Source organism: Culex pipiens, chromosome 3 (genome assembly GCF_016801865.2).
Source record: "Culex pipiens pallens isolate TS chromosome 3, TS_CPP_V2, whole genome shotgun sequence".
Classification (NCBI taxonomy): Eukaryota; Metazoa; Arthropoda; class Insecta; order Diptera; family Culicidae; genus Culex; species Culex pipiens.
The window spans coordinates 125,766,642-125,791,235 of NC_068939.1; the positions used below are offsets into that span (position 1 = coordinate 125,766,642).

General features: G+C 38.8%; 2 protein-coding genes across 2 annotated transcripts; both read right to left on the bottom strand.

The window, feature by feature from the left end:
- Positions 1–4,870: 4,870 nt before the first annotated feature.
- LOC120428640 (phospholipase A1-like) lies at positions 4,871–11,650 on the bottom strand. The gene is made up of 2 exons (XM_039593681.2): positions 10,823–11,650; positions 4,871–5,125 (listed from the first exon to the last, which is right to left on the bottom strand). The coding sequence occupies exons 1-2, from the start codon at positions 11,628–11,630 to the stop codon at positions 4,884–4,886; spliced, it is 1,050 nt and encodes a 349-aa protein (XP_039449615.1). The 5' UTR covers positions 11,631–11,650; the 3' UTR covers positions 4,871–4,883.
- Positions 11,651–12,218: 568 nt separating this feature from the next.
- LOC128093475 (transmembrane protease serine 9-like) lies at positions 12,219–21,657 on the bottom strand. Its single transcript, XM_052710367.1, has 9 exons — positions 21,208–21,657; positions 15,749–15,846; positions 15,573–15,688; positions 15,248–15,513; positions 14,859–15,191; positions 14,203–14,801; positions 13,251–13,521; positions 13,088–13,189; positions 12,219–12,957 (listed from the first exon to the last, which is right to left on the bottom strand). Exons 1-9 carry the CDS (start codon positions 21,338–21,340, stop codon positions 12,377–12,379), a joined length of 2,499 nt encoding a protein of 832 aa, XP_052566327.1. The 5' UTR covers positions 21,341–21,657; the 3' UTR covers positions 12,219–12,376.
- Between the last annotated feature and the right edge of the window lie 2,937 nt (positions 21,658–24,594).

Sequence of the window (24,594 nt, forward strand, 5' to 3'; positions counted from 1 at the left end):
AGTCCACAACATTGAAGATCTGGCAACCCTGTCTCGAGTTATGACCACTTAAGTGATATTTATGTACTTTTTTGAAGCCGGATCTCACTTCAATGTATGTAAACGATGTCCGGATCCACAATCCGACCCATCGTTGGTTAGGTAATCGAAAACCCTTTCCAACGAGTCCACATTATTGAAGATCTGGCAACCCTGTCTCGAGTTATTACCACTTAAGTGATATTTATGTACTTTTTTGAAGCCGGATTTCACTTAAATGTATATAAACTATGTCCGGATCCAGAACCCGACCCATCGTTAGTTAGGTAATCAAAAACCCTTTCCAACGAGTCCACAACATTGAAGATCTGGCAACCCTGTCTCGAGTTATGACCACTTAAGTGATATTTATGTACTTTTTTGAAGCCGGATCTCACTTAAATGTATGTAAACGACCCATCGTTGGTTAGGTAATCGAAAACCCTTTCCAACGAGTCTACAACATTGAAGATCTGGCAACCCTGTCTCGAGTTATTACCACTTAAGTGATATTTATGTACTTTTTTGAAGCCGGATCTCACATAAATGTATGTAAACGATGTCCGGATCCAGAACCCGACCAATCGTTGGTTAGGTAATCAAAAACCCTTTCCAACGAGTCCACAACATTGAAGATCTGGCAGCCCTGTCTCGAGTTATGACCACTTAAGTGATATTTATGTACTTTTTTGAAGCCGGATCTCACTTAAATGTATGTAAACGATGTCCGGATCCACAACCCGACCCATCGTTGGTTAGGTAATCGAAAACCCTTTCCAACGAGTCCACAACATTGAAGATCTGGCAGCCCTGTCTCGAGTTATGACCACTTAAGTGATATTTATGTACTTTTTTGAAGCCGGATCTCACTTAAATGTATATAAACTATGTCCGGATCCAGAACCCGACCCATCGTTGGTTAGGTAATTAAAAAACCTTTCCAACGAGTCCACAACATTGAAGATCTGGCAGCCCTGTCTCGAGTTATGACCACTTAAGTGATATTTATGTACTTTTTTGAAGCCGGATCTCACTTAAATGTATATAAACTATGTCCGGATCCAGAACCCGACCCATCGTTAGTTAGGTAATCAAAAACCCTTTCCAACGAGTCCACAACATTGAAGATCTGGCTACCCTGTCTTGAGTAATGACCATTTAAGTGATATTTATGTACTTTTTTGAAGCCGGATCTCACTTAAATGTATGTAAACGATGTCCGGATCCACAACCCGACCCATCGTTGGTTAGGTAATCGAAAACCCTTTCCAACGAGTCCACAACATTGAAGATCTGGCAGCCCTGTCTCGAGTTATGACCACTTAAGTGATATTTATGTACTTTTTTGAAGCCGGGTCTCACTTAAATGTATGTAAACTATGTCCGGATCCAGAACCCGACCCATCGTTGGTTAGGTAATCAAAAACCCTTTCCAACGAGTCCACAACATTGAAGATCTGGCAGCCCTGTCTCGAGTTATGACCACTTAAGTGTTATTTATGTACTTTTTTGAAGCCGGGTCTCACTTAAATGTATGTAAACGATGTCCGGATCCACAACCCGACCCATCGTTGGTTAGGTAATCGAAAACCCTTTCCAACGAGTCCACAACATTGAAGATCTGGCAGCCCTGTCTCGAGTTATGACCACTTAAGTGATATTTATGTACTTTTTTGAAGCCGGATCTCACTTAAATGTATGTAAACAATGTCCGTATCCAGAACCCGACCCATCGTTGGTTAGGTAATTAAAAAACCTTTCCAACGAGTCCACATCATTGAAGATCTGGCAACCCTGTCTCGAGTTATGACCACTTAAGTTATATCTGTGTACTTATTTTTCTGGATTAAAAAGAAATAGTTAAAATACGTGTCCAAACCACTCATATTACTCATTGTTGGTAAAAAGTGAGGAAGGCATCAACCACATAGGTGGATTAAGTTAGTTTTTCTATTTGTTGTTGTAGTTCTTTGATTACGTTTTTTTCATGTTTATGTCTTTTACTGTCTCCTGATCTATTGATTTCTCTCCAACATTCTCACAAGAAATGCGGTAGGTATATGACCTACAATTTCCATTTCTCAAAACTTTGAACCTCAGCTTCGATTCAATTTCGCATTGCCCACCAAAATTAGGTGGAATGACTCAAATTCCCAACCTATGTCAAGGACGTCATGCTCAAATCTTGTTTTGAAGCTACAAATCAACATTCTACGTATTTCCTACGTCATCTGCATCATCTCATAAATCAATTTGCCGCCAATCATCCAAAGTTCAGCAAAGTGTTCTCCGCCTCACAGGTATCAATTATCTCCAATCGATCGAATTGATCTAATTTGAACCTTCACCCCTCGCTCCCTCCTCCTCGAGGTTCCACCACGTGGCCCCACGTGCAATGCGGAACGATAAAGTCAACCCCTTCGAATGCACAACCGTTTACCCAGTTAACAAGTGTCGATTGGAAAACAACGACGACCAGGAAAAACTGCTCGTTAATTGGAAAATCACCCCCGCCTCAAATTGGTCGATGATTTTTCGTTCTCACTTTTCAGCCACTTTTCCTCCTGGCCGAAGCGCGGCGGCGGCGATCATCGATCATTATTGGCTCAGAACCAGCGGCGGATAATTCAAGCCGGAACGGTAAATCATCGGCCGCTAATAGGCGAGTTACCCCTGAAATCGTTCGCCGAACGAAACGATTCGAGCTTGCTTCGATCCGAAATTGGTGTGGGAAATTGTTTTGACTGCTCGATTGCGGGGTGAGTTGTTTGAGGTTTGTGACTTTTAAAGTATGCTTTGTTTTGAATTTATGACGTTTTGCATTGATTTACAATTTGAATTTCTGGATACATTTTTACAATTTCATCATTTCTATCAATAAAAAAATACTTACATTATTTTCGAGCGTAGAAGCGATCGATACATTACCAGAAATAAATGCTCACCTAACCTCAAACGAATCTCATCTATGACCGCCTTATCAGTGGAATTGTTCACACCCTCAGCTCGACGAGTCCATTAATCTGCATAACTGACTGTCCCAATGTGTCTACCCTCACGATTCGTCGCGAACGCAAACCTTGCAGGTCATTAAGCCAAAGACAATAGAGCATAGAAAATGATGCTCATTTTTGGGGTTACATCTCCGCCCAACTCTAACTAGACCAAGTGACCAACGCTGACCAGCTGACCAAATACAAGCCCATCAGATCTCGCCCGATTTTGGGAGCCCAAGCCCAAGAAATAAATCGTAAAAAATATATCACTTTATGCAACTAGGTCATCGCGAGCTTTGGCAAGCTGGCATCCAAAAAGGTGCCGCGCGCGACTTAATTGAGCAATTTTTATTTTCGGAGGGAATTGCAGTTTTCCCTTTGCGTGTCAGTTTGTTTGGCGTTTACGCGTGAGATTGGTTGGCGGATCTTTGAGTGGAGGTCCCAAACTGCCGTTTAACCGTGTCGACGTTGTCGTGCTATCTTGTCGCACGTCGCGATTTGACGTTCCGGGAAAAATGCGTTTTAATGTTTGACCTTGAATTAACAAAAAATACATTGTAAACAATAACAAACACATTTTGTTTGGTTGACCGTTCTGTGCATTGTCTCGAAGTTTGGTTTAATTTGGTTGCCGAAGTCCCGAGTTATAATTACAAATGTTTGCAGTAGTCGAGCATGTACGTGTGTCAAACGCGTTCAGACCTGAAATCTCTTTGGCCAGTTGTCGCACTTACAGCAATTTTCAGGGTGTTTCAAGATAGCAACGACAAGATTGAAACTTCTTTCATATGAAAAGTGACAAAAATGCACGGAGTTTTTTTTCGGTTTTAATCAAGGTTTTAACGGTTAAAGGTTTTAAAACGAATATCTCAGGATTGAAATAGATTTTTGAAGATCGATGAAGGTCAAAAGGTGAGATATTAAGCGCTATACAAAATGGAATTCTTAACTCAATTTGCCCCAAAATGCATTTGCGACAAGAAAGCACGACAACGACGATGTAGCAGCTGAAAGTTGAATTTATACGAAATTTTTTTTTGGTTCACAGGTTTTTTAACAATTCGTGTTGAAAAACTTCACTTTTTTGTTATTTTTGTGAGTTGTAAGTACAATTTGGTTAACTTAGTTTGCTCACCATTATATTTTAGAATACATTTTGTTAAGGGAGCGTTCTTTTATTACGTAACGCAGTATGGGGGTCGGAGGTCGCGTTACATTTTTTTTAAATATGTATGGAAATTTTGTTACGAGGGGGGGGATGGGGTCTAAAAATCCGATTTTTTGCGTTACGTAATAAAAGAACGCTCCCTAAGTACATTTTTGCAACGATATGTTTAGTTTAATTCAAGGTTCATGACTTTGTGACGAACTGTGGCTAGATTTGGACCTTAATTAAAAACATTATTCTGGGAAGTGAAGCCTCCAATAAACCCATTATACACTAAGATCAGATGCCCGACGAGAGATTCAGAATTGGAGGTGATGTGTGAAGGGCGCTACCATGTAGGTTTAAAAGGCATCATTCATCATTAAAACCACCCCAAGTTTGGACGGCGGTAGGTGTCATCGTCTGCAGAGGGTGATGAAGGTGTATATAAAGCTAGAAATGTCTTTACTTAAAGCTTTTCGGCGACTGATGATTTAATGCAAAGGCAAAGGTGCGTCTTTGGACAAATAAACGGTGTGATGAGCAGTTCCTAAGTGAATGTTTCAGCAATTAAACGCACGGAGATGACCTTACGTACGCATTACCTAGTGATTTATCTAAGCTTTTTGAAATGTGCCGATTTCGCGATCAACTTAACTTATAATGTTTTATCGACCATTTGAAAAAAACAAACACTATTTACAAAAAAATCATATTTATTTTCACCTAAAATCATCCGTCACCACTGGAAAGCCAAAGTATGGACTCTCGGCGTTCGTGTAAATGTAGTACAGCCCGTACGCCATTGCGGCCGGTTCACCGCCGAGCTTGGCCCGGCTAATCCGGTTCACCCCCAGCGACTGGATGTCATCGAGCGAGGCGATTGGTTCGGCCATCAGGTACTCGTCCGCTTCCAGCAGGGAGTCGAGGAAGAGCTGCCAAGCGCGGGCGTGGGAACAGATTCCTTAGAAAGTTATAAAGTAAAGAAGATGAGAGAATCAAAGAAATGGAAAGATGACATTAAAAGGATTTAATTTATTTTTTCAAATATTATTCAAACGGTAAGTTGTATAACCGAATCTGGTAGTGCAGTCCGTTTTCCGAATCGAACTCATTTTCATTGATGACAACATGACACTTCGAGAGTATTTCAATTCAGTCCACACATTGTTTGTTTTGAAAAAATAACCTAGTAATAAAACTGACCCTTGATAATGCTCAAAATTGATAAGGAAATTTTTGATTCAAAATGGTGACGAAATAAGGAAAATTGATCATTTGATAGGCGTTCCCAGAACATTTTGCTGGAGAGGCATGCGCATGGTGCTTTATCTTCAATGAAAACTTGTAGCCCCAACGGGGTCACAACAGTTGGAAATGCAACTTCAACCAGCTGTATCTCGGTGAAAGCCGAACCGAATTGGATGATTGCGACATCCTATATTTTTTTCATCATATCTCAGAATCGTGTTAAATGAAGATTTACCATTTTTGAATATGTTACTTAAAACGTCCTTTAAAAAATATAGAAACATATTAAAAGCTGTGAGCTCTTTGGTCCCGAGACTTTATTTTTTTATTTGATCTGTAGGGGAGAGTGGGGAGACTTGATCCCTTTTTTATATCAAACATAACTCTGTCAATTTCTCACAAAACTATGAACTTTTTGCATGAATTGAAAGCTTAAACATTCAACTATGTTTGGCTGATAAGGGTATTTCATCAGATAAACTCTTCGAATCATGCCAAGCGTTTTAAAAAAAATATTTTAAACCTGCATTTTCAAAATGTTGGGGGTAATTTGATCCCCCTTTGAACATTTTTAAGAAATCTTAAGCAAAATGGTTCTTATTCATCCAAACTGTTAATTTTCTATAAGTTACAGCAATTTCACATTAAACTTGTACGTTTGTGTTCAAAATATAACAAGTTTAGCATGCAAAATATTTAAAAACTTAAAATTTTCTTTTTTAGACCAAAATTGAGCATGTTTACAAAAGCTGGTAATTTTTGTTTACAAAACTTTTAAAAAATGGTTCAAACTGCAATAAGTTATGTACAACTATACTAAAGGAAACTATATACGAAAACCCAGCCCAATTATTTAATCTTGAGGCTGATTCGAGTGACTGTAAAAATGGATCAAGTCTCCCTAAACGCACTTTTTTAAACAATTGATTGTAAAAATAGTATGACGATAAATTTAACGTCAAATGCGTAAGGGCTTTGGAGTTGATATGTGTATCAAACCATTCATGTATAAAAAATATTTTTTTGAATAAATTTTTGGTGTATTCTATACATATCAAAACAAAGAAAAAAGATCTCGTGGAAGTTTTTTGCAGCACTTTTTAGAAAAATGTGTGTAACTCAATCTAAACATTTTTTTTAATTTTTTTCTTTGTTTTCTACAATGAGTTTTAGTCAATTTCGCACAACTTTCTAGAACAAAGCTAATTGTTTTACCCACATGCTGACGAGATACAGGCTTGGGATCAAGTGTCCCCGGGATCAAGTCTCCCCACTCTCCCCTAAGTATATTCAGGTATGTTTTTAAAATGCCCTGGTAACATTAACATTACAACTTACCGGTTTTATGATGGTTCTGAAAACCCCATGCAACCTAAATAGGCTTTTATGGTCTGATAAAAACCTAAAATCATACCAAGGCTCATAGTAATTTTCAATAAAAACCCAATCTATCACTTTTATTTTAAACGTGGCGAGCCAAAATTTGTTAAGTCGTTCCAGAGATATGATTTTTTGAAAAATGTGCTTTTTGCGAAATTTGTTTAAAAACGCAAATTTTTGGAACACCCTATTTCGGATAAGACCACCCTAATCGCCACATAAAAAATACGGGTATAATTATTTTGGAAAAGGAACTGCCATGCCAAGTTTGAGCCAAATCGTAGCACTTTTAATGTGATTATGTCAAGAGTTCAGGAGAAAAAAGGCTACACTCTATAAACAATACGTTAAAAAAAAAATGTCACAGAATATCATTTATTCATTTAATCAAGATAGTTGATTATCTTTTAGTAAAATGTATTTGAATTTAAGGAAGAGTTAGTAAAAAGGTCCAAATAATCTTAAATTGAAAAAATCATGATTTTGTTATAAAAATATAAATTTTTGATGCCACCAGAAAAAAAATATGTGTCATGAACAAAACATTCAAATTCTGTTTCAATAACTCTTCAACTTGTAAAAGATAAACTAATTAAAACTGCTCTTAGTGTAGAATTGTCCAATTGTGAATCAGAAAATTGAATCCGTTTTCCGATTCAAACTAATTTTCTTTAAAAAAATCATGCCTCTTAGAGTATTATAATAATCCTATTGATCGACATTTTCGTAATTATTGTTAACCAAAATTTTGTACTTTTAAAAGCTTTTTGAACTTTTCAAAATTTAATGAAAACTACTTCTTGAGATTTAAAAACATTTTTCTACCAAGCTCAGTTTGTTATATTACTGAGCAATTCTCTACGAAATCGGTCTTTTTTCTTAAATTTTAATTTTTGTATTTTTTAATCAGACTGAAACTTTTTTGGTTCCTTCGGTATGCCCAAAGAAGCCATTTTGCATCATTAGTTTATCCATACAAATTTGGCAGCTGGCCATACAAAAATGACGCATGAAAATTCAAAAATCTGTATCTTTTGAAGGAATTTTTTGATCGATTTGGTGTCTTCGGCAAAGTTGTAGATATGGATATGGATTACACTGAAAAAAAAATGATACACGGTAAAAAAAAAATTTGGTGATTTTTTATTTAACTTTTTGTCACTAAAACTTGATTTGCAAAAAAACACTATTTTTTATTTTTTTATTTTTTTGATATGTTTAAGAAGACATCAAATGCCAACTTTTCAGAAATTTCCAGGTTGTGCAAAAAATCTTTGAGCGAGTTATAAATTTTTGAATCAATACTGATTTTTTCAAAAATTTAAAAATCGGTCGCAAAAATTTTTTAACTTCATTTTTCGATGTAAAATTAAATTTGCAATCAAAAAGTACTTTAGTGAAATTTTGATAAAGTGCACCGTTTTCAAGTTAAATCCATTTTTAGGTGACTTTTTTGAAAATAGTCGCAGTTTTTAATTTTTTTTTAATTAATGCACATGTTTGCCCACTTTTGAAAAAAAAAATTTTAAAAGCTGAGAAAATTCTCTATATTTTGCACTTTTGAACTTTGTTGATACGACCCTTAGTTGCTGAGATATTGCCATGCAAAGGTTTAAAAACAGGAAAATTGATGTTTTCTAAGTCCCACCCAAACAACACACAATTTTCTAATGTCGATATCTCAGTAACTAATGGTCCAATTTTCAATGTTAAAATATGAAACATTCGTGAAATTTTTCGATCTTTTCGAAAAAAATATTTTCAAAATTTTTAAACCAAGACTAACATTTTAAAAGGGCGTAATATTGAATGTTTGGCCCTTTTGAAATGTTAGTCTTGGTTTAAAAAATTTGAAAATATTTTGTTCGAAAAGATCGTAAAATTTCACGAATGTTTCATATTTTAACATTGATTATCGGACCATCAGTTGCTGAGATATCGACATTAGAAAATGGTGTGTTGTTTGGGTGGGACTTAGAAAACATCAATTTTCCTGTTTTTAAACCTTTGCATGGCAATATCTCAGCAACTAAGGGTCGTATCAACAAAGTTCAAAAGTGCAAAATATAGAGAATTTTCTCAGCTTTTAAAAAAATTTTTTTTAAAAGTGGGCAAACATGTGCACTAATTTAAAAAAAAAATAAAAACTGCGACTATTTTCAAAAAAGTCACCTGAAAATGGATTTAACTTGAAAACGGTGCACTTTATCAAAATTTCACTAAAGTACTTTTTGATTGCAAATTTGATTTTACATCGAAAAATGAAGTTGAAAAATTGTTGCGAACAATTTTTCATTTTTTTTTTTAAATCATTATTGATTCAAAAATCGCTCAAAGATTTTTTGCACAACCTGGAAATTTCTGAAAAGTTGGCATTTGATGTCCTCTTAAACATATCAAAAAAAAAAAAAAAAATTGTGTTTTTTTGCAAATCAAGTTTTAGTGACAAAAAGTTAAATAAAAAATCACCAAAATTTTTTTTACCGTGTATCATTTTTTTTCAGTGTAGTCCATATCCATACCTACAACTTTGCGGAAGACACCAAATCGATCAAAAAATTCCTTCAAAAGATACTGATTTTTGATTTATACATCATTTTTGTATGGCCAGCTGCCAAATTTGTATGGAAAATTATATGGACAAACTAATGATGCAAAATGGCTTCTTTGGGCATACCGAAGGCACCAAAAAAGTTTCAGTCTGAATAAAAAATACAAAAAAAAATCGAATGACCGAAATCTGAGAGAACTGCTCTACTCTGTTTACTAAAAAATCTTCAATTAGAGTCAAAATCACCCCGGTTTACGGTAGTAAAAAATGCCGCCACTGACCAATATTATGTCTCAGGGATTACAGGTGCTCACATTTTAAATGGTAGAGTTCAATGTTTCAATGAGCCCAAAAAGTGCTAACGTTGTAAAATGTTTGTTATAGAAAAATCGAAAAGCTATGAGAAAAACTGCGATTGGCCAAAAAGTTAATAACGTAGGCTTATAGTCCATGAAATTCCCTATCTTTTGACCTATGGGAGTATGGGTGTTGAAGGCTGTTGCAAAAAGATATTGGGGTTTTAAAAATATCCATTTTTAACAGCAATTTGCAAAAGCTATGAGAAAAAGTAAAACCAATCCTGGATATCTATGGCTCATTTTGAAGTGCTTCAAAAGACCTTTCGGATGCATCTAAGAGAGTTGGAATTGATGAAGTTTTACGGAAATGCGAGCAATTTTAAGATTTTTATGTTTTTTGGACCTCAAACTTCAAAGCACGTTTTACACCACTTTCCTTTGTCGTAGAGGACTCATATTTGGCATGAGTTCATCTGATGTATAGACAAACAAACGCTGAAAGTTTCATCCAAATCGGAGCACCTCGATACGACCTATAGAACAAACCGAGCAAAATCTACAAATACTGCCTCTTAAATCGTTCCAATTCTGCAGAAAATGTTGATGGTTGCCAAATCAATACGGAAAATGTTTGGAAAAGCCTGCTAGAACTTATTTTTAAACAAATTGTCCAAACTAATTTATTCAAATGCAGCCGCTTTTCCTAAAACTTTCACCAGTTTTCTTGTGTTTTTAATTTTCTCATATAAAACCTTACTAGCTTAAGCCCCCACCAATTATTAAATATTTATAAATCTCATTTAATTAGATTTTACGACATTTTCAGGACAATCAGATCGCGAAAAAACATAATCCCTTAAGAGTTTTGTGAGTAAAATCTAGCTAAACATTGCAATAGGGCCGAATCCGAAGTGTAAACAAAGAGTCTATCCTGCTCGTTCCTAATGGCATTGACCCATTTACATTGTTTTGCTTGAAATATCAATTAAAGTGGAATAAAAGATATGACCGAACTTTCTAGCAATTGCAGCTAATACCAGTAAATAATATTCCTTACGGGCGTAGGTCCAAATCGAGAAAGTTCAATAAACTCTACAACTGATTCAAATAGCATATTGCTGAAAAATGTAACTGGAATTTACTACAGTAATGAGTATTGAGCAACCAGCTCTCAACATACCTAACAAATTCCACCCACATCCCGGCTGACTCCTCCCTCCATTCGGATAAAAATCCGCCGTTCCAATGGGCTCCAAAAATCCCAAAAGCCCCCCGTTGGTATGGATAACCTGCACGTACTCCGCATCATCCTCGGCAACACGATTCTCCGGCTTCCGGATCGAAAACAGCGGCAAGGCCGGATCCAACGCTACTATCGTTGCTATCCGTCCTCCTTGGACCAACTTCCCGGCGATCCCTGCCACGTGACTTCCCAAACTGTGCCCGATCAGGTACACATCTCGGAACGAAAGTTCTCTGTTCTCGTGAAGGTAGTCGAGCATCTTGGCTACGACCTGTCCAACCACTCGAACACACGCGGTCGCTGAGATGTAGTTCAGGTCACTCGAGCACGCGGACCAGTCTACGGAGATTACGTTGTAGTCCCAGTTGTACAGGTAAGCTTTCCGCAGGTGTTCGTTGAGTGGAGAATCTCCGTTGTTGAGCCACCCGTGGATGATGATCCGCGTTGGTCGAGAGCTGTCAAACACGGACCCGCTGAGGAGTGCGAGACCGTTGAGGTTGTGGACGTATCCAGTGCAGTTTGTCCGCGAGTAGAAGATGAACCGGATGTCCGATTCGGCAAGGCCGCGTTTGGCGAGGGTTTTCGCTTCCACGATTTTTCGATGAACCCAAACGAAGTTCCCGGAAGCCGTTGGGATCATGACCCAGTTGGGTTCCTGATCTATCGGGAAAATAACAGCTCCGACTGTGCTTTGGACCAACTTCAACAGTAAGAAACACTTGAATAACTCAATAAAGGACATCATCCCGAATATTCCGTGCGAAAGCTTCAAAAGTTCAACCGAAACTAACTCCCAAAAGATTGTTCCCGAAATTTTCCCTTCCACCTGTGGAGACCGGCAAGGGCCAACAAACCTTGATCTTGGCGAGGAGATAACTCATTCAGCGGTGAACTTCCTAATTTGGGTTATGATAAGATAAGGTTTCGGCGGCGATGCATCGTTATCATTACAAAACACACCCGTAGATAGCGACAATTCCGGGGATGGTTCTTATCAGCGATATTCCAACTGTCGCGGAACTCGGAGCAGTGTGAATGGCCCATCTCTAATGGCTTTGTTGACCATCGAGCGGCGTTAGCGTTGATCGCTGAGATAAAAGGCATTAATGGATTTGGGAGGAGTTGGCGGAACGAAGTACAGGGTGGATTATGCGAATTAAATTACTTAATTGAGTTGTGATTTTAACACGTTTTAGGTGGATTTTGAAAAAGTAGTAAAGCTAGTAAGCTTGAAGAGTCAACTCAAAATGAAGTAGATACATTGAGGGAAGGCTGTCATCCTTGATTACTTTCACCTTTTCCCCTTAACAAGCCCTGCCCTAATATCTCAATCTACAAAATAAATGCCCGTGCGCGCTTTATTGGGGATCAACCGCAAACAAAACACTATTTAAACATGAGGTAATCGCGTTCACCCTTTTGAATGGCTTCATCTTCTTTTTCCTCCTCCTCGTCAGGGGTCAGTCATGCGCTCTAAGCTCAATTAGCCGCCTAAATCGTCGGACAGCAAACCGTCAGGAGGTCTCCGTTGCAGTAGGACAGCCCGCCACCATGAGGGCACAAACTCCGGGGCAGACATCTTCCGGCCTGGCCCGACCCGAGGGTGCATCGACCGTCCGGGTAGAGTTCAATCGACTTTTCAATGGTGAACGATGGCGGGGTGGGTTGACCCCCAAGGTACGGGGAAGGATTGCTGACCAGCAGCCGGGGCCTGGGCTGGGTTACGTAAGGTCTTCGGTGATTGATGAATGACGTTTGGTGGTGGTGGCTGGACCACTGCTGCGGTCGGAACGGAACCGTGGGATTGGAGTAGGTTGACTGTGGGTGAGGTTGGTGGAAATGTATCTGCCGACTTGGTTGTTTGGCACCGAGTTCTACGGATTTGACGATTTCTATGCTATTCGATTGAATGAATGTTGGACGAGGTGGTGGCACGTGGTGGGCACTTTGAAGTTGGATCGTGCTGAGCGTTTGCAGCAGTTCCTCTGGACGTTCTGGGATGTGACTTAGCTGCGCGCCGTAGATGGTGATCTTAACAGGACTGTCGAGGCGGTCGTTGAAGCCGGTGTGGACTGTTTGGGGAAAGAAAGAAAATAATAATAAAGGAATTCGAAACCTTTACGTTCAGGGTGGCTACTTCAATTTCAATTCATGAAGAGCAAAGTTTGAATAAAACTGAAACATTTTTTGAATCAAACTCACCTGACGCCGTCGCAAGCGGGCTCAACCCTCCCGGCACCAGCTGGCCGCCGTACGGCTGCAGTCGATGGTCGGTAGCAAGTAGTCCGGGTAGCACATAGGACACTAAGTTGGACATAGATTAGAAGCGTGTAGAAAACGGGCAGCAGTTCCCCGAGGGTCTTACCGAGGTCGTCTTCGTACGGGACTACGCTGCGGCTTACGACGTCGATGGCGTTTCCGCTGAACTCGTCGTCTGCGGTGTCAACACGTTCGGCGGTTTGGCGCGACGTTTTGTTCAGCACAATCGACTCGATCCACGGGTAGTACGAAGAGATTCTGGTTGCTACGAAGAGGTTGCCGGGTCCACCGCACTCCGTGCCGAGCGTGTTGATGCCGTACACGTACGGGACGACGTTGTCCCGGCGGAAGTTGGAGATTGGACCGCCGGGTTCGAGCTGGAAAAGAGCAGTATAATGTTTTGGAGAATTGTGTAGAGTTGTGTTAAGTTGTGTAGAGTTCTGAATAGTTGTGTAGAGTAGAATTAGACTTGTGTAGAGTTGTATAGAGTTTTGTAGAGTTGTGTAAAATTGTGTAGAGTACAATTAGACTTGAGTAGAGTTGTGTAGGGTAGAGTAGAGTAGAATTTGACTTGTGTAGAGTAGAGTAGAGTAGAGTAGAGTAGAGTAGAGTAGAGTAGAGTAGAGCAGAGTTGAGTATAGTAGAGTAGAGTAGAGTAGAGTAGAGTAGAGTAGAGTAGAGTAGAGTAGAGTAGAGTAGAGTAGAGTAGAGTAGAGTAGAGTAGAGTAGAGTAGAGTAGTGTAGAGTAGTGTAGAGTAGTGTAGAGTAGTGTAGAGTAGTGTAGAGTAGAGTAGAGTAGAGTAGAGTAGAGTAGAGTAGAGTAGAGTAGAGTAGAGTAGAGTAGAGAAAAGTTTTGTCGAGTTGAGTAGAGTAAAGCAGAGAAGCGTAGCGTAAAGTTGAGTTTTGTAGAGCTGTTTAGAGCTATTCAGAGTTTTGTAGAGTTGTGTAGATTTGTGTTGACTAGTGAAGAATTGTGTCGCATGGTTTAGAGTAGAGTAGAGAAAAGTAGTGTACAGTACAGTTCAATGGAGTAGAGTTGAGTAGACTACGACACCAACCTGGCAAATCCCAGGAACCAACTCCACCGGATTCTCCGCACAAACAAAATCATTATTGAATCCCCCAGGCAGTTCATCCTTGAACTTCTCACTGTAATTCGCCGCACACCGTCCATTCTCCAAGTAGAACGCCGTCAAAATCTTCAACGGAACACTGGTGATCTTCCCACTGTCCGACCCACTAGAATCCGGTCCAGATCCAGAGTAGAACACGATCGGCTCCGGAATCCTGTCATTCTTCCAAACGCAAGCCGGCGCCACAATTTGGTAGATCTTGTTCGGATTGTAGAACTTGTCCAGCTGCAGCACGGCCAGATCGTTGTAGTGCTTCCCAGCAACAAACCTCGGATGTCGTACAATTGAGGTTATGTTGATCAGTTGATCATTCGCCTCGATTTGCGTTGGTTCCTGGCCGTTCCACTTGGTACAACTGGCGGACGTTACCACGTGCCGATAGTCGATCAACGCTCCACTGCACTGCTTGAAGCTCTGTCCTCCTCGGCGCAGTTCAACCCGGAAGAAGGGAGAGTTGTTCTGAGGGGATAACCGACTGTCGGAGAACTTGCGAGAGGACAGACACTCCGATTGGCGGGCACATTCTGCGAAATGGAGGTTAGTTTACACCTTTCTTGAAACAACAACAAGGCAATTCTTACCCATCGGATCAACGGTGACGTTCACGTTCGACGTGATCCAGTCAACATAACTAGAAATCTTCGTGTACACCCCGAACGATCCGTCCCAACATCCGGTGCCGAAGGAGGTCACCCCGGCCAGAAACGGAATCGCTTTGTTCACGTCCGACAGCTCGATCTGGATCGGTCCGCCGGAGTCCCCGTGGCAGGTGTCCTTCTGGGGCGTCTTGGCGCAGAACTGATCCGACGAGAGTCCTCGGAACAGCGATCGCGGCCGCGGTAGCATCGTGTTGCACTGATCGTAGTCATAGTAGTTCAGCGTAGCTTTCTGCAGGGTAGGACTCGGATCGGATGCTGCAATGAATACTTTAGATTACTTTCTGAAACAGTCGATTAAACCAAGTTCATACCGTAGTCAGTTATCCCGAAACCGGTGACCTGGAGTCCACCGGAAAACTTGTACAGATTATCCTTGGTCCACAAACAGATCGGACAGACAGCGGCGTCCAACCTGGCTGCGTGTTCAAGCTCGATCAACGCAATGTCAAAGTACTTTTGGGTCCGTTTGTAACTCGGATGAGGGATGAACCGCTTGATCTTGATGTCCTGGGCGAAGGCATCGTCTTCCGAGGTAGCGAGGTTGGTATCGCCAAGCCGGACTACGTCCGGAGGAATTCTACGAAAAGATTGAAATTTGAAACAATTTAAACTAAAATAACAATTTAAATCACCTACTTGTTCTCATTTTGTCCGCAATGGGCTGCCGTGACCACGAATCTGTCGGAAATCAAAGATCCACCGCAAGCGTAGTCCGGCTTGCCGGTACTCGGGTCTGTCCAACCTAAGGCAGCCTTGTAAACAAAGTATCATTAGATGTAGATACGAATTTGACCAAAGATCATCGAACTCACCATGTGAGGATATTCATTTCGGAAGGCTCGCAGTCCACCGAAAATAAAGAATCCCAACGCACTCGAGACATCATCACTGTAGAAGCGGCTAGGACAGTCTAGAATGGAAATAAAAAATGATCAACATAAACGTGTCACAATAAAATAAAAATCATCGATTTTCGCCAAACACCTCCATGTGCTAAACAATTATGGCTACGACGGAAGTGAATGATTAACTGGACCTGTTCCAAACTTGTCCAGTTCGCATGAATGGGTTTTGTCGTCTAAAATATTGTCGACTGGTGGTGATGTTAGGCTTCGTCCATAAAGTACGTCACGCAAAAATCAGCCAAAATTTATTGTGAAAATCGACGATTCGAATTACAAACTATAGACCACCCTAACACGGCGTAGGTCACAATGAACAAAAATAATGGGTCTAATTGCTGTGTATCAATTACATCTAAAACTTTGTATTTTCCCACAGAGTAACCTACTTTTTTATTAACCATCTGCTAATATTTTGCCTTTCTTACTAAAGAAAGGTATAGGTTTTACTTTAAGCCAGGACGTCATTTCCATCTTCGTAAATATGTCGATTCAGCATGAATTTTAATCGGAAAAATCGTCAAAAAATCACACTGCATCGATTTTTGACGCTCTATCGATTCACCTTGACAGAACTCGTCTATCTCCAACCCTCGAGTTTTGAGAAAATAAATTCCGTGGAGGTCGAGTGATGTTCGTATGTGGTAAAATTTTGCAAAATTTTGTGTCGCGCGGTTCTCAGCTCCCATATATCCGATTTCGATTCTTCTAAATGCAGATGAAAGCTAGTGTGCTGAACCTGGGCGAGTTGCCGCGCAAATTTCGAAATATCCATCTGTTTTCGGATGCGGCCAGACTTTTCAACAAAATACACAGTTTTCAAATGAAAATATGGTCAAATTTTTTCATTTTCATATCTTTTATTTATCTCAAAAATGGCATTTTTCGAGCCCTACAACCTCCCAAATTTTCATCCAGATTCATAATATGGTTCTGGAGTTAGAGCCGTTTGATTGACCTACCATAAGAAAAAAAATCCCTAAAAAAGGTAAAAGCCCACCTGGTGACCTTTGCCAACATTTTTCATTTCTGATTTTATTCAAAATTTCTTGCTACATTCATAGTACAGACCATGAGTGAGCATCTGAAACAAATTCGACATCGATCGGCAATCCCGATCAATTTTTAGAACGATTTACTTTTTGCCTTTCTTACTGAAGAAAGGTATAGGTTTTACTTTAAGCCAGGACGTCATTTCCATCTTCGTAAATATGTCGATTCAGCATGAATTTTAATCGGAAAAATCGTCAAAAAATCACACTGCATCGATTTTTGACAAGTTGTCAAGTTGAGCTTCGAATACTGGCGCGAGAATGCTGGCGCATATATTTGCTGGCTCGACTTATACTCGTTTGTAGTAGCTTGTCTACCGATGTTTCCTACAACATGTAAAATATCGTAGCTTTTCGATTTCTTTTGCCCTGTTTGTTTTTGCATAACTGTCCAATGTTTATTTATAAACTTTTGTGACATAGGACGTTCATCCGGCTACAATCTATTTGTTTTCCGTGTGCTCCGAAAATCGCCTAAAAGTAGACTTAATTTTTTCGTGATTTCGTAAGTTTATTTAACAGGGTTCATTGGATTCCAATAGGAGCTTTCTAAGCTTTTCATCGTTTATATCGTTTTCAAAGTTTTCAATGCTGGCGACGCCAATGGCTTTCTACCTAAGGTACTCGTGATTGAGTGTGTAGTGGTGCGGTTGTAAAAATAGCTATCTCTGACTCTGTCACATTCGTAGAAGCTGAATGGCTATCTTCCCTGCACCGTGCGGCACACGCGGTTCACTTATACCTCGGTTTTCTTTGCGCCTACCGCGGTGTGCGTTGTCACTGGCGCATGTGAAGCTTGCTATGCTCGCTTTTGTCATAAACGCTTGTTTGATTAAGAATATGTACGATTAAAAATATTCTTTTGGTGAAAATGGCGATTTTTGTTTCTTTTGGAAATCATATCATTTATAATACTTTGCTTTCATCGTAAGACTTTCTTCTTCTTCTAAACAAAGTCAATGTTATGAATTGAAAGAAGTTCTACCATCGTTATATTCTTTAGTATGAAAGGCTCTATCTCACCCCAGGTGGGATTAAATCGGGTTTTTTTTTAAGTTTCAAGTTTTCCCATGTTTAAGACAGTTAAAATACAGCGTTTTGTTCACGAAAAAGTTTACTTCTCTTGTTATATGTTTTTCTTCGTTTATTCTATTTTTTATAAATTTTTCTAGCTTAGTTTTTTTTGTTTTAATTGGTACCATTACCCTACAACCTCCAATCACTATACTGCCCATAATTGAAAATTCGGCTATTATGCCAAATCAAGTATTCCGAGAAAAACGCGTTTTAGTGTTTGTCACAAAATCTTCGTCAAGGCAATTTCCCATTAGAGTGGCATATTAGCCGTTTGGTTTTTCGCATCGGCAGCCAAGTCTAAACACTATTTCAGTGAAATTCAAATTTCAGAAGATGCGTTGGAACATCCTCTACCACCTGGTGCTAATATCTCGTTTTTGCCAAAAGTGGATATTAGCCGTTTTTTCAATGGTGGGCAGTATATTTTACCTAATTCCTGTGTTTCATAATTTTCCAGTCACTTTTTCGATTTTAAATGACGGTTAAAATGGTGAAATTTGTACTGATGCAATTTTCTTCAGTTTCTGTTAAATTACACTATTCAAGATTACACTAGAATTCAAGTAAGATTTCGCAAAAAAGCTCTTATATTCAACCATCAAATTTACTACCTGCCTAAATTCAACTTATTTTCTGTGTAACCAAAATTATCGCATTTTAACATGCCGTAAACCGGGCTGCCATTGAGAGGATTTATTTTTTTATATTACTATAAAGGGATCATCTATAAACCACGTTGGCACCTCAGGGGGAGGGGGAGTGGTTCAGCGTTTGTCTATTTTCCACACATTTTTTTTTTTTTGTATGAAAATTGTCTACGAGGAGCGGAGGGAGGATTCAGAGATTTCAAAAAAGTGTCCACGTGGTTTATGGATAGTCCCTTAGATGGTGAGACATTCCAAGAGTTTTAAACATGTACTAGGGTAGGCCACATATATCCATGTTAGTATTTTCAAAATTTTGTTTTCATTCATATATTCATATAAAATGTAAACATGTTATATTAAAAAACAGGGGTAATTTTGATAGTCATTGTGTTTCTTACCAATATTAGTCTACAAGTTACTCTTAATGTTTCATTTGAATAAAAATACAATAAAATGTTTGTTGAATTAAGCTTATAAACTTGTTATTGAATGTACATCAATTTGAAGATAAGTAAATAAAATGTTTCAAATTCGATCCACATTCATTACATTTGATTTTTTCATAAACATATCAATTTTTGATGCCACCACAACCAATTTTGAAGCTTGATTAAAAAATTTCCAAATTTGCTAAACTTTTTCTACTCAAAATGTCTATAAATCTGAAAAAAAAATAATTCTGATTCAGTAACACTCAAAAACTAATTTAAACTTTGCTTAGTGTAAAATTGTCCACAGAACCCGATAATGCAGTTCGTTGTCCAATTTTAATTCATTTTCATGGCAAAAAGCATAACATTTTCAACTTTTCAAAATATCGTCAGCTGTGTGCTATCTTGTGACATAGACCATTTTGGTCGAAAATGAGTTAATGATGACGTTTTGCTATACTTAACAAACACTACAAGATGCTTTAACCCGATTTTGGGAACTCGCTTCCGTTTCCCGGATATCGCAATACACACTAGTGACATAGACCAATTTATCATCAAAATGATCGTGCACACTTGTGACACGTCATACATGTTGTTGGAAAATGTGGAAAATTTGTCTTGTTTTTCACAAATTCATGTTGATACACATTTTCTGAAGGCAATGCAATCTTTTGTTTTTGAAAATATACTGATTAAGTCGGTTAAACTATTGATTTAAGCTTATTTTAGTTTGTATGGAAATTATGTGCACACTTGTGACACGTAGTACAATTTTACTTTCGAAACACACTTGTGACACGTGCTTTTCAGATTTGTGTTTACATAATTTACTGTATCTTTTAACCGGTGTAACCAAATTAGTTGAAACTTGGAGCGTTTGTTAAGCGATAGTATACGAACCGATTGCTTCAAAAAGTTTGGCTCTACCATATTTATAATCAAACTTTAAAAATCGATTTTCTCGAATAGTACTAAATGGTCGTTGTCACAAGATAGCACACAGCTGACGATATGTAGAAAACCACTTCTTGAGGTACTTTGAACACTTCTTTATCAAACTCAGTTTGGTTCCATACCATTCCGTTTGTATTTAATTCATATTTTCCATTTTGCTAACCAATCTTCGACCTATCAATCTCACCCCGGTTTACGGTGATGGATATCAGTTAGAAGCATGCCCAAAGTTGAATATACAGTAAAAACGGTAAATTTTGCAAATGGATAATTGAAAAAATATGCTACATATTCAGGAAAATTCTGGTCAGAAATAATGAACAAAATATGATGGAATACAGTGACGATGACGTCAAAAACTTTAACATTGTTTTTCTCTAGGTAGAGTAGGATTTGGACCACTCTAATGCCTATGAAACAGATATTGATTCGAATGATATGCCGCCTTTAGAACTCTTGAGTTTTTTTTGAAAAGGACCAATAAACATATGAAAGACAATAGCTTCTTGGTCCTTTTTAAAAAAAACTCCAGAACTGTTGATAAATCTTTCTTAAGTAGCAAAATTTTATGGCGTGGATGCCAGACGTTAGAAGTCCATCAAATAGGAATGAATAAATTTTCATCCTATTCAGGACATCCGGTTGGAGCGTTTCCTGAACTTTGATATGTATTTTTGGTAAATAATGTTTTTATAAAACTTCCAAGCTAAGGACCTATTGGGTTGCACAACACTACTAAATATTATACTTTCAAATAATACTGAAGAGAAGTTCAAAATTGATAACATTCATGTTAAACCCAGACAAATAACTAAAGAAAAATACCTTTTCCAAGCTCCCAAAAAAACAAAACCATGTCATGGACGATGCTCTTGAAACAAAGATCTGTGAAGACCGTGAAACATTCCGACACTGAAGACAAACTAATTGAATTTATGTGCGAACCACTGCTGCAACGCAGCACAAAACCATTTGAAAAAGGTCACAAATATAACGTCAAAAGCTTTGGGGAACTCTTCCGATGAGGAGACACAAGAACGCAGTATGCACTAGTTCGGGGTTCTTTCATGAATTTCATGATTGTATTTCCTTATTTTTTTATAATTTCAACGATGACATCATATCCGATTGCAAATGTTTAACTTCATTAACTCGAGTTCATTAACTTCACTCGTTAACCACTTAGTCCACACGTATATAATTACCATCCAACGAAGTCCTTGAAAAGTATCCATCGGGGGGGTCATCGATGAACGCATTATCTCCATTAATAAATTGCATCATAACTGTCACCAGCATCACCACCGCAATCAGCATTCCTTTCCTCAGAATCATCATCACTTTGTACTTGTATCACTTAAAATTAGCACTACGCACTTCCCCCCAAAAACAACCCTTTGGTCTTCCAATCTTTGGTCTAGAAGGTCTCCAAGAACTCTGCTTCCGTCACTTATCACGACGCCCGCTCGATAAATACTAAACTTTTGCGTCGGATCAACCGCCGTTTTTGCACCTTCTCGGTTAACTGATTAAACGACGCCGTTGCCACGACAAAGTAACAACTACTAAATAGTTCAAATCAGATGAGTTGTCTCGGCCAGAGTCCGCGGTGGACAATCCAAACAAGCGAATTAGAACGCCTCGAGGTGGCTCAACGTCGTTTAATGGGCCGATCTACTCCTCGGCGGCATTATTCTGCAGCGAGGGTAGTCCCCCAGACCAGCGGCGTTCGGCATCGTGTTTATCTGTCTGAGTTATAAATATGCAACGCAACTTTTAATTGTTGCAACCCAGCAGCGTGCGTTTCAGACGCTCTGTCGTCTACCTGAAACAATAAATCATCATCGTGGTCGTGTCGGCTAGCCAGTTCCTCAAGTTAAGACTCCCATCACTGCAAACTTCTTGTCGTAAGAACAGATCATGACGACATTGCAAATTTTTGGACCGATTAATTGACGACAAGATCGACTGATTTGCAAAATCATGTTTCGCGATGTCAAACTAGAGCCAAAATTGGATCCCATAAAGTGTCACCAGACCACGTGAATCTGGAGGTTGTTGGAAATTACAAGCTCAGCAACACGATAAAATGTCCAAACTTACAGAGAGGTTTTGGAACTTGTAGCACAGACAACGGGCGCGATCCATTAAAATAAATTACAGTTAATTTAAATAATCAGAAACTCACCACAGTGATTATGCATTTACAAGGATTTTAAACAAAATGTTAAATATTTAACCAGGCTTCACTGAACACCAAGATCTGGTGCGCCGTGGTGCGGTTTTCGTGTCACTCTAGAAACCAAACCGAGCTGTTTATTGTCACACCATAGCAACTGTACCGAAAGCACCTTGGTACACCACCGGTGCACCCAAACTGTATACCAAGGATGCAACTCAACATATGGTTGATCCAAGTAAACCGGAGGCGACATTGTTTTGATTGAGGTTTGTCAGCCATCATTCACAACTTCGGGATGGCCTGGCGGTTGTTGTCTCCGTCTTTTAACCACGAGGTTTCTGGTTCAATCCTGACTGAAATATTTTTAATTTTTTTTTCAATATTTATTGTCAAAATTAGTGATTATATACATTTAAAAAAAACCTTCTTCGAACCTGCGACGCTCTATTCAAAGGGTTAAAAAATTGAATGGATTTTTGTAGTGGAATACACTCAAAATCAGAAGTATCCCTCAAAAGGATACTTTCTATCCTTTTTTCAAGTTCACCCGGCGTCACCCTTTCAAAAGGGTATGTCAAAATCAGTACCGTAAACTGGGGTGACTTTGATAGCCCGGGGTGACATTGATAGAAATTTGATTTGGCCATTAATTTTGATACATCCAATGTAACAGTCACATTTTTGCATATATGTTCGATAATAAGCTATCCCTTAATGCTTACAAACTCAAAACTCTCAAAAATGTTTAGATATTAATTTGACGGGCATTTGAAAAACCTATCAAAGTCACCCCGGGCTATCAAAGTCACCCCAGTTTACGGTACATTTTCGATACCCTTTTAAAAGGGTGACGAAGGGTGAACTTGAAAAAAGGATACATTTGACTTTGAGTGTAGAGAAAACGTTCCATATTATGCAGGCAGGTTTAAGTGAAAATGCCTATTTCAGGATTATATGCACGGGAAGTTAAAGTCATGACACTACGAAATTCTTTTTCTAAAGAATTATTCTAAACAAATAAAAATCATTGAAAAAATAAAATAATAAATGTCGAGATTCGAACCAAGAACCTTTAGCTTAATATTGCACTGCCTTTGACAACAATACCATTAAGAACTGTTGGGTTCGGTTGGCTTGCTAGGCATCAAGAGTTCCAAACTTCTCCCGTGTGGTAGGCGCAGAAACCATGTCAGTTTTGTGTACCCGATCCACACCGCCGTCACACCAAACTTCGGTTTCGGTGCACCGATCAAGCTACCGAGCTGTGTCGGGTTTGGGTCGTGACGAGAAATGGTGCGCATAGAAAAACCGGTATCATAGCAAACCGTTGTCGCACCCGTCAAAAAGTAAGTCTGTATTTAACGTATGTTTGTCTGTGCTTTAAAGCTAAGGAAATTTAAAACATGTAGGGATAAAACATACCGAAGTTGACTCTATAGCTGTCAGCCACTACTGCTAGTACCAACCACTAGTGTATTCCTTTTATTTTTTCTTATTCGAACCGACGTCCTAAGGATTGTGAGTCCAGTGAGCGGTCCGATTGATCCACACGAAGCGGGATAAGAACTCAATCATATTATATTTTCTAAAGGTTTTGAAAAATTTTATTCAATTTTGTTGCAAGAACTTTGTTGATTGGAAGCCTAGTTGCTGAGAAACGGCCTCTAACAGAATTAATTTTGAGGAAAAATAGTCTTACCTTGTGGTAAGAGTCGATTAGGGACGGTGGAGCAGCACACACGCCTTGCAGGATTATTTGTGTGTCAAGCGCCCTTGCATTAATTTTTCGAATAATGTGTTAAATTTCCACAGTGAAAAAGTCATTTCTATAGAATCGTTTATCGGAAGACACGCTTCCATTGATAGTCGAGTTAATAGCAAAATTTTCATTTATTGCATATTAAAATAACTGAGATGCTGTGGATTCCACGGTATCATGAGAAATTGAGCTACAAACTCCATGTCTGATGGGTCTGCAAATTCTAGTATTGGACTAACATTCCTACCCTTGTTGAACTGCAGGCGTTCTCGGGAGGGCGTCGGTATTGACGAATGAAGTAGGGATCTTCAAGGGTTAAACAGTAAACAGATGGTTGTCTCCCATTGATTATTTTTGATTATTTGTTTAACATTATCTGATCTATAGAGAAGAAGTGCTCATGTTCATGCTCAAAATAGTCCTTAATTGTGCTTAAGTTCTCAAGGGCTCTAAATCAATTAAATCAGCGTGAGATGGTTTTATTTTTTCAATGGTTTATTTAAGAACTATGGCTCTACAAAACAAAATCTTCTCTTACTATTTTAAAATCTAGCACTAAAAAGCTTTTAATTTGGAAAACGATGCACTATTTATATTTTTCTGTGTCTGTTCTATCCGAAACTAATCAAAAATATCCAAATGTTGTGAAGT

Coding starts and splice junctions, on each gene's coding strand:
- LOC128093475 (XM_052710367.1), bottom strand. CDS start 21,340: ATGATGATTCTGAGGAAAGGAATGCTGATTGCGGTGGTGATGCTGGTG. Junction 15,847..21,207: donor TTCAAGGACTTCGTTGGATG/GTAATTATATAC, acceptor TTTCCATTCTAG/ACTGTCCTAGCCGCTTCTAC. Junction 14,802..14,858: donor CGTCACCGTTGATCCGATGG/GTAAGAATTGCC, acceptor TCCATTTCGCAG/AATGTGCCCGCCAATCGGAG.
- LOC120428640 (XM_039593681.2), bottom strand. CDS start 11,630: ATGATGTCCTTTATTGAGTTATTCAAGTGTTTCTTACTGTTGAAGTTG. Junction 5,126..10,822: donor ATGTGGGTGGAATTTGTTAG/GTATGTTGAGAG, acceptor TAACTTTCTAAG/GAATCTGTTCCCACGCCCGC.